General features: G+C 43.0%; 1 protein-coding gene across 7 annotated transcripts in view; it reads left to right on the top strand.

Moving 5' to 3' along the window:
- Positions 1-16,209, top strand: part of MTR (5-methyltetrahydrofolate-homocysteine methyltransferase) — a 107,587-nt gene that overhangs the window by 52,546 nt on the left and 38,832 nt on the right. For all 7 annotated transcript variants that reach the window (XM_025448525.3, XM_025448521.3, XM_025448520.3 and 4 more), the window contains 4 exons: positions 6,900-7,079; positions 8,959-9,075; positions 9,361-9,501; positions 14,981-15,070. In XM_025448525.3, coding sequence (XP_025304310.1) covers positions 6,900-7,079; positions 8,959-9,075; positions 9,361-9,501; positions 14,981-15,070 — 528 coding nt within the window. The remainder of the gene's footprint in view (positions 1-6,899; positions 7,080-8,958; positions 9,076-9,360; positions 9,502-14,980; positions 15,071-16,209) is intronic.

Genomic DNA, 16,209 nt, shown 5'->3' with positions numbered 1-16,209 from the left:
CATTTTACAGTGAGCCAAGGTCAAATGGCTAGGACATGCTGGAGCCAAGTTTGGATCCCCGGTCTGCCAGCTTGAAGACTGATGCGTGTTTCCAAGTCTTGTATAATCCCCAGGCTTTGTCTGTTAGCCTTGAATAGTGTTTGATCCTCTCTGAGAATAAGTCTTCCCAATTTAGATTTGAATGTGACTACAAATAAAAAAGTGTAGGGAAAAAAATTTTAACTTGCTAGTTATGAAAGAATGCAGATTAGAGCAATATTAAGATAGTGTCTTATCCATACTAAGTAAAAGTAAACTTAAAAATGATCAAGATCTGTGCTGGTCCAGCAATAGTAAACAGAAAGCTTTATTCATTCTAGAGCGTAGCATCAATTGGGATGGTCCTTTTGAAAGACAATAATACCTGCCAAGAAATATAAAAATGTTCCTACCCTTTGAGCTAATGATCTCATTTCTGGGAAATTATCCCAATAAAAGAATTCAACAGCATAAGAACACTATATATGCAAAGAGTTAACAACCTAAATGCCCAACTGGAGAGAAATGCTAACTTAGATTATGTCATTCTGTTGGAATATTATTCAGAGTATTCACATATTAATAACAAAGATTATGGAGCAGGATGACAGTGCTTATAAAATATAAATAAGAAATTAAAAACCTAAAGTTATTTAGACCCTGTGTATATGACTACGTAAAAACTACATTTGGTAATGATGGGAAGAAAATGCTGTAAAGGGAAGTAATTGCCAGACTAAGGTGGTTAGAACTAAAGATTCCGGGATCCCTGGGTGGCGCAGCGGTTTGGCGCCTGCCTTTGGCCCAGGGCGCGATCCTGGAGACCCTGGATCGAATCCCACGTCGGGCTCCCGGTGCATGGAGCCTGCTTCTCCCTCTGCCTGTGTCTCTGCCTCTCTCTCTCTGTGACTATCATAAATAAATAAAAATTAAAAAAAAATAAAGAACTAAAGATTCCTTTTATTTTTTAAATATTTATTATTATTTTTTAATTTTTATTTTTTTATTTATTCATGAGAGAGAGAGAGAGAGAGAGAGAGAGAGAGGCAGAGGGGGAAGCAGGCTCCATGCAGGGAGCCCGATTTGGGACTCGATTCTGGGACCCCAGGATCACCTCCTGAACTGAAAACCACTGAGCCACTGAGGTGTCCCTAAAGATTCCTTTTAAATACTGCTTTTCCTATTAAGAGATCATTTTTCTATATGACTGTAGACTTATATATGCTTACTGAAGGATTGTGGTAAGCAGTTATAAACCGCAAAATTACAAAGAGCAAAACAACAGAAACCAGTAATCCAGATATTTTGGTATGAAGGCATGTCTTCTGTCGATGAGTTCTCATCACGCTTTTGGACGTAGCAGTCAGTTAAGAACCAAAATTCACTTTGTGTGCATGACAGGGTTGCTTCTAAGGAGAAAGATGCTCTCTCAAATGGAAAACCACTGTTGCAACAGAAGAGAGCAGAGTAACTCACACCTGCTTTTGTTGCTGCATTTGTTTGTCGATGTCAGTTGACCTTTGTGATTCATGTTGTAATGAAATCTGCCAAGTCAGAGCCACCTGTGGCAGAGGGGACTAGGCCCCAGACTTCCAGAGGAAAGGCAAATAAGGAAGCATTTCTGTGTCTTCGTTGATGTCAGTAGTTTTGATCGCCGGCTTTTTTTTTTTTTTTTTTAAGATAGAGAGAGAGAGAAATCATGAGTAGGGGGAGGGGCAGAGGCAGAGGGAGAAGCAGACTCCCTGCTGAGCACAAACCTGATGCTGTGCTTGGGATCAAGACCTGAGCTGAAATGAAGAGCCTGATGCTTAACTGACTGAGCCACCGAAGCATCCCTGCTCCCAGTTGTTTTAACTCTAACAATCCTGAACACCTTTATCATTGAAATTTCTGTGAGAAAATAACTTTATTCCTACTCACTTCTAGATTTAATTTTCCTTTTCTAATTGAAATGATATATATTATATGATAATTTTTGATAATGTAAGGTTTCTTAGAAATATAATTATCACATTATAGAATGGGCTATATCAATTTTGTTTGCATCTATGCACACTATATAAAATTGATATTCTATAAGTGTATCCATTATATTCTACACATTTTTCTATGTTAAAATGATTTGAAAAATAATTTTCCAGCTTATGGAGAAATAAAGCTCCATTGGGTTATTGATTAAAATTTAATTAATCCTAACTTAGAATATCATGCTGTCTTGGCAATATTCAAAGTTGTCATTCAGGAGCATGGTTACTATTAATTAATCAGGTTTTGTAGTTTTTCTTAAATAGAAAATCTCAGGAATATTCTTAGGTATTTTGTGGTGCTTTATTGTTGGTGGGATTGGCTTATTTCTCCTTTCGTAAATATTATTATTTTTCCTTTCCTTTGGCAGTGAGTTTTTAGATTTTTATTTGGTAATACCTTATTTATTAAATTTAGATAAATTGATGTGTTTCAGTTGAATGTCTTGTATTTTCCAGGAAAATATGCACCATGGTATCATAGATAGTTCTAGGAAACAGAAGTAATTGTTCTTAAAATTCTCTTTATTGGGCAGCCCAGGTGGCTCAGCGGTTTAGCGCCACCTTCAGCCCAGGGCGTGATCCTGGAGACCTGGGATTGAGTCCCACGTCAGGCTCCCTGCATGGAGCCTGCTTCTCCCTCTGCCTGTGTCTCTGCCTCTCTCTCTCTCTCCTCTCTGTGTTTCTCATGAATAAATAAATAAAATCTTTAAAAAAAAAATTCCCTTTATTTTTACCTTGCTGGAGGCAGTTGACCCACACCTAGGAGATGATCCTCACATGTTCTCCCCTGACTCTCTGAAAATCTGACCTATATTTCTACATTTCAGGGGCCTCCTTTTTGGTGGCTCTAGAGAGGTCACCACTCCCTGGCTAAGCTTACATGATTGAGTATTTATTCTTGGGCCTTTCCTTATATAAGATGGACTATAGATCTGAAACTATTTTTTAAGTTTGTTTGTTTATGTATGTATGTATGTATGTGTGTAATCTCTATACCCAGCATGGGGCTCAGACTCACAACCCTGAGATCAAGAGCTGTGTGCTCCTCTGACTGAGCCAGCCCAGTGCTCCAGATCTTAAATTCTCTGTAAGAAAGTGACTTCTCCAAATGACCTTTGGAGGTGGAAATTCATGGCAGGGATGTGAGGAATAGGAGGCCTCCAAAGCCACTTGGTCCCAGATCTCCACAGAGCCTGGGATGCTCACTGACCTCACAAGAGTAACAGCACAGCATACAGCTGGTGTCTCTCCGCAGCTCAGGTTCCTGGCTTCCTAGCACAAGCCTGGCATTCCTCTTTGTGAAAGAGATTTGAATGGAGTCGTTTGCCCTGTGTGAGGATATAGTGCTGCTTCACCTGGGCTCTTCAGAGTAGGATTTTCTAGCAAGCAGCCTCTACCCGTGGTTTCTAGATAAAAAGCCATGGGTGGGCATTGGATCACGATAATGCCGTGCAGAGGAGTCTGGTTTTTGATTTCCTCATTTGCTGTGTCACCAGGGGCCACAGCTGAGATCCACTTCTCCTGGCTGCTGTTGGCATAGTATGGAGACTGCCTCGCAGTCTCGTTTCCCTGTCTGACATCTAGTCTGTTTTCTCCTTGATTCTGAGTCCCTGGCCTCAAGGTTGCCTGCTTGGAGCATGAGCTGTGCCAGGGGCACCATCTCCCCTCCATCAGGTAGAGAGTGAACCAGGAGGCATTCCAGGTTGGCCTTGTTTTTCCAGTGACCCCAGCTATTCTACTCTTCTCTTCCACCATGGGCAGGATCTGCCCTGTCTTCATTCCATGCTCTTGCTTCTTTGGCTTTTTTTCCTTCTGACATATGGCTCCCCTCCAGATGGTGGCACAGATGCCTCTTCCCATCACCACTCTTGGGAATTTTGTGGCGGCAGGGTGGGCCTCCTACCCATGTTAAGTGCATTCTGAGGGGTTTGCAACCCTTGGCTGGCCTCCACAGGTAGTCTTGTGCCTTCCCTGTTGCTTGTCAGGCTGTATTTTTACAGAATCTAGGTGTCTTCCACCCTTTCTTTCTTGTCCTCACAATATCCACCTTAATGAACAAATCAAAGATTAGTTGAGGTTTACCTCCTTTCTCCCCAAGTGTGATATTCTGGCAAAGCCTGGGTGTTGGATTTTTTAACTAAACCTCCCTACCGATGGCCGTCTAACTTTGTGCAGCTCAGGAGTAAACTGGGTAAATCATAAAATCATAAAAAGTATGTATGCCTTCTTGAGCCAAGGTTTATGGTATTGTCACTGAGGTTTTCTTGTAGCTTGACCTGAGAAGGTGGTGCCCCATCCTGGCTGTATGCTAGAATCACTGGGGACTCCTAGAAAATACTGTTGCTCAGTTCTCTTCTCAAGATCCTGATCTAACGGGTGTAGGGTGAGGTTCAGGTATTAGCACACAGGCAAGGAGCCCTCCAGGTAATAATGTGCAGCTGGAATTGAGAGCCCTAGCAAATAAAGGAAGGTGGCTCCCATTCTCTTCTTTCCTGGACCTCTCTTCTGGGTCTGTGAGCTCCTCAGGCATGACCACTCCTTAGCAATGAGTTGATCTCATAACCCTGGCCGAGGAACATGACAGAGGAAACCTTGGCAAGTCGGACATGATGTGACCTGCTCCTGGCAGAGTCCTGCACCCTGAACGTCTGTTCATTCTGAGGTTCTTTTGTTTCTCCAGCGGACAGGAGTTGTGTGTCTGTTAATGTGGTAGGCACTATGGCAGGTGCTACAGGGTTGGTGAGACAAGACCCTGTTCTTATGGGGCTGGTAATTGGTGATTCCTTTCTGACCTGTAAAAGAATTCCTGTCCTGTGAGGACCCTCCTCCTTGTCCCATGTACAGTGCTGCCTTCTGGTGCACAGCTGGACTTTCCTGGGTGACCTGCTCCTGACTGCTTTCTTCTGGACCCACATCTTGGTCTTAACCATGTCACTAACTGAAGGAGTAAGTTGTTGAAAAAATTCAGTTAAGATGAGAGTTTGCCCCTTTCCCTAAAGTGTGGAGCAGTGGGGTCACAGAGCCTGCTCCTGTCTCCCTTTCCCCTAGCTCCTCGGTCTGCTTCATTGTGGGGGCACTGACCCGCCAGATGTGAGATCTAACCCCTCCAGCAGCAGGAAGCAGGGAGAGATTAAAGGCTGAAGAGAACAGTGCAACAAATACCAAAGCAGGAAAGTCATTGAAAGCCTAGATGTCAGAGTGAGCTCTTTATATAGTTGTACCACTAGGCCTTTCTCCAGAGGGTGGGACCTGCCCTAAATATTCGGAGCTACAGCAGTGTCCCTATCCCTCTGTGCTTGCCTAGAGAGCTCTCTCAGGATGTCAGGATGGATGTGACCAGGACCTGATTCTTCAGCATGCTGAGTGTCCACCTCTATCCAAGGCCACCCTCCCTCAAAGTAATCAGCTTGGAGACTCACCATATGGTCCAGTGGTGGTAGCCACTCTTCAGCAACATTTTGCACATCTGTTCAAAATTGTATGTGACTTATTTTTTTAGAAGGACTCTAGTGATAGCAGGTATTCAGTTTTTCTTCAGAGCAGATTTGATTTTTTAAAAATTTTATTTATTTGAAAAACTTTATTTATTTGAGAGAGTGAGGCAGAGTACAAGCACGGGGAGGGGCAGAGGGAGAGGGAGAAGCAATCTCCCTGCTGAGCAGGGATTCCGATGCAGGGCTCGATCCCAGGACCCTGGGATCATAACCTGAGCTGAAAGCAGACGATTCACTTACTGAGTCACACAGACACCCCCAGATTTGATTTTTTATACAAGAAAGCACTCAGAGTGTGACGTGAAGACAGTCTCCATGACCATGACCAAGTTCAGAAGGCTTTGAGTGAAAAGCAGCATGTGTTCATTCAGTGAATCGTACTGAACATGTGTTCTGGGCCAGGCACTGCTCTCAGCTCAAGGGATACAGCAAGACTGGTATTTTGGCTCAACAGGTTAATAATAAATAATAAAACAGATTTTTAAAAAAAAGAGTTGCCAAATAAATAGTTTCTAGAAAGAGAGGTGCTGTGAAGAAGATGGAGGAAGCAGGCAGGATGGCAGAGGGGCTGGTTGGAGAGGGAGAGCAAGAAGGCCTTACAGGGGAGAGGTGTCTGGGCAGGGAAGTGAGTGATGATGAAGCACACTGCCCTGTCCCAGGGTTTTGTGTTCTGAGCAGTGGCAGCAATAAGTAAAAGGGCTCTAAGGTAGGGATGAACTGGGCAGGTTTAAGGACTGTCAGAGGAGCCGAGGGCAGGGGAAAGGACAATGGTACGAAATAAAACTCTTGAAATGGGCCCTGATTCTAAGGGTGGGGGGAAGCGACTGGGAGTTTGAGTCTTGCTGGAGTCAGTTCTTTGCTTTCTAGCATCATATTTTGAAGAGCAGTACTGATTTATATTTATGGCTTAAGGCACACGCTAGTTAGCTAGTGCTTAGGGGGTTGGGAAGAAGCTGGGGACATATCCCTAAATCTTTGTGGATTCTGGAAGGTCAAAGAAGCCTTTGGTGGTGCTGCCTGGGTGGTGAGTTATGGCAGTCCAGGCAGATCAGAGCAGGAGGGATGCTTATTTGTTAATCGTTCCTTAGTAATGTTTGAGTTTTTATCGTGTGTGTGTGTATGTGTGTGTGTGGTTTAATTTTTACAGAAGCAGTATAGCTGTTGTGTGGATGAAAACACAAAGCGACTTTAAACCATCTGAGATAATTTGATAAATGTTGAGAGGCTGCTTGGCATTTGGATTTCTATGAAATCTAAGCATCGATAGTTAAGTGCATTTCGAGAAGTGAAATGTGCTTCTGTTTTCATAGATAACACTTCATTTTCTTTTTAAAATTGCATCTTTTGCCCCTCTTGCCAGGCGACAGAAACAGACACAAAAATCAGAGTGTGCATCCGGGCCTACCATCTACTTGTGAATAAACTGGGCTTTAATCCAAATGACATCATCTTTGACCCCAATATCCTCACCATTGGCACTGGGATGGAAGAGCACAACTTGTATGCTGTTAATTTTATTCACGCAACAAAAATCATTAAAGTAAGTACAGATATTTTCTTGTTTCTACTCAGGCCATCACTCACGTTTATCTCCTAGCACCAGTGAGTAGTTTGAGCTAACCTGTTTACTGGCTGGGGATGTTGACAGTTTACTGTTAGGTATTAAACTACTTTTCTGAAATTTAGGGCTCTTCATTATTTTTCTTTTATGTGATGTTTTACATGATGAAGTGGAACATACATACTGGAGAAAATATACGAAAAATATAAACTATAATATATAATTGTGAAGCACATAATAGCTTTCACTTAGGTCATGAAATAGAACATGCCCAGCGCTCCTGTGACTCTCCCTTTCAACTTATACCCTCAGTTCTGAATTTTGTGATGCAACCATTTTCCTGTTTTATGATACCACTTTGTGGCTTTTCTTTATAATTTTATCACTTATGTACAGTCCATCTGAATTATCCGTGGATTGTGTATTTGCAAATTCACCTACTTGCCAAAATTTATTTGTGACCCCAAAATCAATTCTGTTGGTACTTTTGCAATCACTCACAGACATACCCACGCGCAGAGATGTGCGTGGCCCAGATGGGGCCAACCCACATGTTCCCAGATGAGGTCAACAAAGACATGCCCTGCTGCTTGTTTCAGCTCTTACTCTGTAAACACATGTCCAATTCATGGTCTGTAATAGTGCTGTATTTTTCACATTTTTGACCTTTGTCTTGGTAATTTATTTCTCTGTCTAAATGGCCCCCAAATATAGTGCCGTAGAGCTGTCTAATGCTCCTGGTTGCGGGAAGGCTGTGATGAGCCTTACGGAGAAAATGCTGGCATTACATAAGCTTTGTTTAGACGTGAGTCGTAGTGAGCCAGTTGGCCATGCGCTCAGTGAATCAATAGTATTCATTAAACAAGATGTCTTTACACAGAAACACACATAAAACAAGTTTCTATACTGAGGACTAGATGAAAATTGTGTGACCAGGGGTTCACAGGAACATAAACTCTACTTTTCCCTCTAGGAGAAAGGGTTCTCAGTATTTCCAAATTCATCATTCACAGTGACTTTATACAACATAACTGCCACCAACAATGGGAATCAATTGTCTAAACAGTGCAGTTTAGTGTTTCCTATTTTTATGCTTAATATAAATAGAATCTTAAGATGCTTATGCCTTTTTTGCTTACCCAAACTTACTAAAAAGATTTATCTCTGTTGTCGTAGCTTGTACTTTGTTCATTTTTATTGTATAATATTTCATTGTGTAACTCTTCCACAATTAACTGGTCTACTGTTGATAGACATTTGGTTTGTTTCTAGTTTGAGGACAATGTGAGTAGTGCTGCTGTGAACATTCTCATATGTGTAATTTGGGTGCACATGCACAAGTTTCTTTGTAGCATATACCCAGCAGTGGGATGATTGGGTCACAGGAGTAGATAGGACAGGCTATCTGCCTAAGTGCTTGAGCTGGTTTGTACTTAAACCAATAGTAAGTAAGAGTTCCTGTTGCCCCACGTGCATGCTAATACTTGACATTGTCATAAGGTGTGCTGGGAGCCACAGTTTCATTCTGTCCTGTTAAAATTAGTCAAGTTCATGCTGAATTAAGGAGTTGCTTCATTTAGGCTGTGGAAACCTTCAAGTGAATGGCAGGCTACTGTCATACCATATGTGTATGACATATGAATGGCATATGTGTATGTGTATGTGTATGACATATGAATGGCAGGCTATGTTATACCATAATGTGGCAAGTTCTGGTTTATGTCTACCTACAGGAAGCTCTGGATTACTTCGAAATTCATGTTTTTTACTTTCCATTCTTTTCTGTTAAGCTTAAGGGATATGATTGCTGCTTTTGGCAAAATAAGGAGATCTTTTCACATTTTTAAATTTTTGCCAGGAAACATTACCTGGAGTCAGAGTAAGTGGCGGTCTTTCCAACTTGTCCTTCTCCTTTCGCGGCATGGAAGCCATTCGAGAAGCAATGCATGGTGTTTTCCTTTACCATGCAATCAAGGTACAGTAGAATACCTGTTTGCCCTTCGAAAGCACCTTTTACATGGGGAAGGGCTTGACCAACTATGGCCCATAGACTAACTCCGGCCTGCTGCCAATTTCTGTGAAGAACGTCTTATTCATGCTTTATATATTGTCCCTGGTCACCTTTATAGGACAGTAAAAGAGTTGAGAAGTTGTGATAGAGACCACGACCTGAAATATATTGTACAAAAAATGTTTGCTTATCTCTGATACAGAGTATCTCTGGAAATTCTCTCTTTTCTTTTCCTTTTTCTTGCCTTAGTTTGGTATGGACATGGGGATAGTGAATGCCGGAAGCCTCCCCGTCTATGACGACATCCATAAGGAACTCCTCCAGCTCTGTGAAGACCTCATCTGGAATAAAGACCCTGAGGCTACGGAGAAGCTCCTACGCTATGCTCAGGTAGAGAGAAAAGTGTTCTGATGAAGGCTTTTCTCTTCGAACTTATCACCCTCTTCCAGTTATTAGACCTTTGCTAGTAGAGTAGTATAGTAGTACAAGTATCTCATCATGTCTTTGAATCACTAAAGATTTCTACAGAGAGTCCAAGAGAAGGTGTTTTAGTTAAGGGTGAGGGAGCAGAAGCAGAGCATAGCCACCCTGCTTCTGAATTTAGGTTTCTTTAAATTTATTTTAAAATGTAAAATTGATCTTGTCCCATACTGAAGTAACACATATTAATTCTAGAAAATTTACAAAATATAGATAAGCAGAGGAAGAAAATGAAAATCACTCAGGATCCTACCACCTAAAGTTAACCACTATTGAGATTTTAATGACTTTCTAGTCACAGATTTTGGTTTATTTTCAAAATAATTATGTCCTCACACATGTGTGCGTGCACACACATACATTTTTATAATAATAGACCTCTATTCTAGATGCTTTTGGGTAACCTGTTTAGCAGCATATTGGCAGCATCTTTCCATTTTAAGAAACATTTTCTACCTCATTTTAAATAGACTATTTTGGATTTTCTTTTGTGGCTTTTATTACCTGATACCCATTGCAATGTGTTTACATATGTGTGCCTGTTTGTGTTCGGATCTGTTCCATCCGTGGGAAGGTTCACAATTCAAGGCTTGGGGTCTGTACGCATTTGTTGTATAGACGTGTGAATGTGTTAGTTAATCCAAAAACTGGCTCCTTGTTTCCCCCTTACTAAGTGTCCAGCAGTCCTAGGTACATTAAGTATCTGTCATGGGGGCTGCTTCCTGAAATTGTTTAAGGAAAGGTGAAATCTTTACCTTAAAAAAAACTTTTTGATTTTTTGCAAAGAGCCATGGCAAAGGAAGACATATTTCTCACAAAGCATGTTGGCAAAGTGGTAGAACACTTCCAAGGATGTTGTCCCTTTGTTAATGTTTTCTGTGTTACAGTCTGATTATAACTCCAGCAGAACTGTCAACTTCTGCTCCATTGTAGCGTGAGAGCTGGTGGGGTTCAGACTGTGTGGTGAGCAAAGGACCCTCCCCTCTAGTTCCTTAAAAATATTTCTGATTTCTGGGATCCCTGGGTGGCTCAGCGGTTTAGTGCCTGCCTTTGGCCCAGGGCACAATCCTGGAGTCCTGGGATCGAGTCCTGCGTCGGGCTCCTGGCATGGAGCCTGCTTCTCCCTCCTCCTGTGTCTCTGCCTCTCTCTCTCTCTATGTCTATCATAAATAAATAAATCTTTAAAAAAAATATTTCTGATTTCTCTTGTGGACCTAGGACAGAATGTGTTGGGGCTTGACTATTGCAAATGTAATTGTTTTCTGTCTCTTGGGGCTCACTGAATACGAAACAGCCTCTAGACTTCTCTCTCTCTCTCCAGGGCTTTTTCTGCTCATTTAGACAGAGTGCATGGCCACTCAGTGTGGAACACTACCCGGTTTCTTCCTTGCCTGTCTTCTGTTGAGTAGAATCATAACTCACGTGGGTTCTGTTGAAGGCCAGAGGGGCGTGGCAGCTTCTATAAGCATGAAGTCATTGTAGAGAGTTCTTAACCCACACAATGTGCTGTTTTGTTGTTTCCTCCCCTCTCTCACATAGAAAAGTTCAAGCTCCTTATTTGTCAGACTCTTCTCACATAAGGTTTTATTGACTGTGTATTTTATGTCAGTCATCCTCTTGGGTCAGTTCACTTTTAGCATTTGTGTACAAGTTTTTGTTTCTGTGTGTCATGCTGGGATGTCAAGAAGTTTTGCCCCTGGGGCATAGCCACACTGAGGGAGATCTTAATAGCCATCTCTAGAGCTTAACAGTCCATTATTACCAGAAATTTCTTCCCTCTTAGTGTAACCACAGGGACTTATTACAAGCCACTGACCCCTCTGTCAAGTAGGCTGTCTACGTTCAAAGGTGACTTCTGTTACCATTAAGGGAATTAATAACCAAAACAGGTATACTTTAATAAGTCCCAGTAGTTGCCAGCTTGGTAGCAATTTCTCAGGATGTACCAAGTGCAAATGGAACGTAAAAAGCAGTGCTATTAAGAGGTAAATAAAGGCTGAGGGTTTTTTTTTTTTTTTTTCTTTATAAGGGAATGATCTTTTTTTGTTATTAAATGATGAAGTCTGCACCCAGGTTCCTGTGTGATACATTATTGAAAAGCTGGAAAGAGTTTTCTCTGATCTTTCTAAGCTCTCTAATCCCACTTTGGGGGAGTTAACAGGTTTATCAAAAAATAATTATTTTAGCTTGGCACAGGCTGACTTGTGGTAAGTAAATTAGTTTTGGTAATGAAAAGTTCCAGGTGTCATGGTACCATATGATTTCCATAGAGTTCTTCCCTCCCTCCCTCTCTCTCCTCGCCTCCCTCATTTGGACTGGAAGGATCTCTGCTGTCAATACAGTGGCCCCTGAATGACCTTGGGTTGTGAGAATACTCTTGATGCTTTTCTGGGAAAAAAGTTATTTGATCATTTGTCTAGTCTTCATCTTCCTCATTGCCCCTGGAGGTCACAGTCTTGTTTGCCTTTTCTTCCAAGCACCATACTCCCCTTGATGCCTGTCCAGCTTTTCTGTGTGCCAGGAACAAAGCACAGGTCACCAGGAGGACCCCCTGAGCAGGAAGATACTCCAGAGCAGTAGCTACAGAGACAAGGATAGACAGCTGCATAGGACAGGTAGCTGGTTGGTTTGCTTGGTGACTTTGTGCTCAGTGAGCGTCCACAGTGTGTCTGGTGTGTGGTCTCCCCTCTGCAGCATTTTGTACTTAGATCGTGGAGAATCTTCTGTCGAATGACTAGTTGGAAAGCAAGGTGGGCTCAGCATGCAAGGTTGTACTCCTAAAATAGTTGCTTTAAAATGTACCTTTTAAGTATTGATTTTCTGAAACAGGGTCATCAGATGGGATAGTTTTTATGCTTTGGAGAAATCTTTGTTGACCTTCCCTGGATCCTTGTTGGCCACTGTTCATCATCCCATAAATGTTGACCCCTCCATGCCCCAGAGGCCCTGCACACTGGGGGATCTTTCTGTGAACACACCAGATCCTTTTGCCCTGTTTGTACTCCTCAGACTCTGTCCCACGGGTAGAAATGGCCTGATGCTGTGGCTTATAGGGCAAGTGGTGCGTCACAAGTACTGAATGAGAGGAATGTGAGCTTCAGAAGAATCCTCTCCTCCTCTTTCTTGAGCCAAAGGCAGATGCTCTCCTCTCCTCTCTTTCTTGTCTCTTTTCCTCTTTGTTTTCTTTTTGCAGGGCCATGCAGCTCTAGTTTTTTTTTTTTTTTCCTTCTCTATGGTCAGATAGTATTATACCATGTTTTCTGTATTTGTTCAGCCATCAACGGACGTTTAGGCTGCCTCCGTGCCTAAACAAGGAAGCCCTTGTGTCCTCAGTATTGCCATTAGCACCCCAGCCATGCAGTTCTGGGGGTTCTCCCAGCCTTCTCTCTCTTCTAACACATTGCTTGTCACTTAATGTCTTTATGCTTGGATTTTCTTTCCTCCCTGTTATCACCACTGTAGTCCAGGCCTTTATCGTGGACTGTTAAAATCTCCTCCCCCTTCTAGGGTGCTCTTAAAAATATTACTTTATTATTCTGAAGCTTCAGAACTTTGAATTTTGTCCTGCACTCCTCGTACCCCACAACTGCCTGGAAGGTTAAATCCAAACTGGATAGCATGGATTTCTGGTGCTCTCTGATTTGGCCTCTCTTATCCTGCCTAAACATTGCTCTGGAAAATCTGGCTTTGTTCAGCATTAAATCACTCAGCTAATATTTACTGAACTCTTGTTCTGTGCTGTGCACTTCACTGACCATAGAGGATCTAAGCAGTAAGAGAGATGTGCCCCCATGGAGCCTACAGTTGGATGAAACATACAGAAATACTGGAGGCAGTTGTGACCTAGCACAGTCCACGCTGGGATAGGGCAGGTGCAGGATGCTGTGAGAATGCAGAACCCAGAAGTAGAGGTGGTTGGGGAAGGCTTCCCAGGAGGCGCAGGTCAGGGGAGACCTCAGAGCTAAGTGAGAGTTAGCCAGCCTGGGGTCTGGTATTGGAGTGCCGGGCGGTGGTTCCTGCCAGGACAGGGACATTTGCCATCTAGATGGGGGCTGGCACTGGAGCCGGTGCTGAGTAAGTGGATGTCAGGTGAAGGGATGTGGAGGGTGCAAGGGGCTGAAATGCATGGGATACTAAACTTGCTCAGCTTGGCAGAAGATGGAGCTCCAGAGAGGGCTGGGCTGGCGCCTTGCATGGCATGGAGAGCAGCCTCAGAAAAGAGAGGTAATGTGTCCTGAGAGGAATAGGATACTTAGGAATTTTTTCCTGTGGGGGTGGATTGATCAGATTTGCAGCTGGAGAAGTTCTCTCTGGCTACAGAAGGTGCACTGGAGACCGGGGTGATTTTGGGCTGTAGAGATAGGCAGTGGCTTGGAAAGTGTGGAAATGGGGCAGGGAGAAATTCGGCCGCACTGTAGTCATTAGGACTCGGTGAGTGACCGAATAAGAGGAATGAATGAGTATTTCAGAATGCTACTTAGGTTTTTGCTTTGGGTGAGTGATGCCACCAGTTTACATGGAGAAAGCAGATAAGATATTGCAGTTCACGTCATGGACCACGATTCTTTCACTTTGTGTGCTTCTGCTGGATCTGTCTGTTTATTCCAGGTCTTTCTCCATCCTGGTTTGTGATGATGACTTGTTCCTCACATTCCCGGTCTAGTTTGTATCACATAGTGGTCTGACCATCCACTAGTATGTTCCGCGCCTGGCATGTGCTTTCTCTGATGGCTTGCCCCTCCACCTCCCTTAGGATGTGGCAAAGTCCTCGAGAGCATAGGCTATGTCTTGCGGCTCTTGGCATATCCACGTCCCAGATGCTGTCTGACTCAGCACCTCCACAGCCTCTCTTTGTGGGTAATGATGCTCCTTGTGGAAGGCTCTGGAGGCCCATCACATGTAGGGAATAGCGTCTCTAACTGCCCTGAAAATCCTTTGAAGTTGTTATTGTTTTTTTGTTTTTTTTTTTTTTTTAAGATTTTATTTATTTATTCATGAGAGACACAGAGAGAAAGAGACATAAGCAGAGGGAGAAGCAGGCTCCCTGCAGGGCCTGATGCAGGACTCTATCCCAGGACCCTGGGATCATGCCTTGAGCCAAAGGCAGATGCTCAACCACTGAGCCACCCAGGCATCCCCATGAAGTTGTTTTCTTCTAGAAAAGGAAGAACAGGACCTTGCTGTGCCCTTCTGCTACACGGTCAAATCCTGAAAGACCTAGACCTCTCCTTGTCTCTTCTTCCTGCAAACATTTGTTAAGATCTTAATTCATGCTGCATATTCAGCTAGGTACTGGCAGTATACAAGAAAAGCAAGGCATAGCTTTTTGCTGCTATGTAGTTCAATAAGGGCCCATTGTACCTATCTGTCTGTCCTAATTTCAACTCAGACTCACGGCAAAGGAGGGAAGAAAGTCATCCAGACTGATGAGTGGAGGAATGGCCCCATTGAAGAGCGCCTTGAGTACGCCCTCGTGAAGGTGAGTGGTGGGAGTGCTGAGGGAGGCGAACCGGAGGTCTGGAGGCACCTCGTGCTTGCCTTGTGTTGTGCTAGAGGGGTGATTCCCTAGAGCACCCCTGAGTGAATGTGCCCCCGGCCCCCACCCCACCTCCAGCACCATTGGCAGTGGCTAGAGATACTTTCAGTTGTCACGATAGGGGGTGGGAGGTGTTCCTGGCATCCAGTGGACAGGAATGCTGTGAACATCCTGTATATAATTCACGGGATCGGCCCCACATGAAAATTATTCAGCCCAGTGTGTCCATGGTGCCAAGGTTGAGAAACGCTCTCCTAGACCAAGTTGCTGTCTTTTGATCAACAAACAAGTCCTGGTTCTTCTGCTGACAATTGGAATTTTAGGCAACATAATCTCATAGCTTCAGTGTCCTCATTTGTTGTCTGAGAATTTTAGAGGATTTTTTTTTTTCTTGGCTCTCAAATTTCACATTTAACTTCTTGAAACTTTTGAGATTCACATATTTGAAGTTATGGAATCAGCCAGCCACATCCAAGGGTTGGTGAACTGGGGACATGGAGGATTAGGGCTTGGTCATTGAATGCTGGAAAAGTCCTCAGAGGCTTCATTGAATGCTGGAAAAGTCCTCAGAGGCTTCATGGATTTGAACTTCACTCAAGGGTCCTGCCCATTGTCATTCCTCCCACAGCCCTAGAGTGTACTTTACAGTAACAAAACATGCTGATTGCACAGATATCTTTAGTAACATATACTCTGTGAAACCCCTAGGATGCAAAGTGTATTTTATGATGAATTTGAACTTTACTTACTGCTAGCATTCCTTCTGTCACTGGTAACTCACTTTTACTGAGTACTTTTATGGAGTGCTTATGTTACATTACTACAGCCAACTAAGCACTTTACATAGGGTATTTCATTCAATCCTCACAATAACCACCTGAGGCAGGTACTATGTGACATTTTAATTTAGGAAACTGAGACTTGATAAATTGCTTAGATTAGTGATAGAAGCTAGGATTTGAACCCATGCAGTCTGAATCTAAAACCTATAGTCTTAAGCATTTTCATGATTCATTCTTTATTGGCTATTTGGACTTAAGTCAGTTGTTAATGTGACTCTTTTTCCCTAACCTTTTTTTTAC

This window comes from Canis lupus, chromosome 4 (assembly GCF_003254725.2).
Source record: "Canis lupus dingo isolate Sandy chromosome 4, ASM325472v2, whole genome shotgun sequence".
Taxonomy (NCBI): Eukaryota; Metazoa; Chordata; class Mammalia; order Carnivora; family Canidae; genus Canis; species Canis lupus.
Note: the sequence above shows the minus strand (reverse complement) of the source record. Positions and strands in the feature narration are given on the sequence as shown.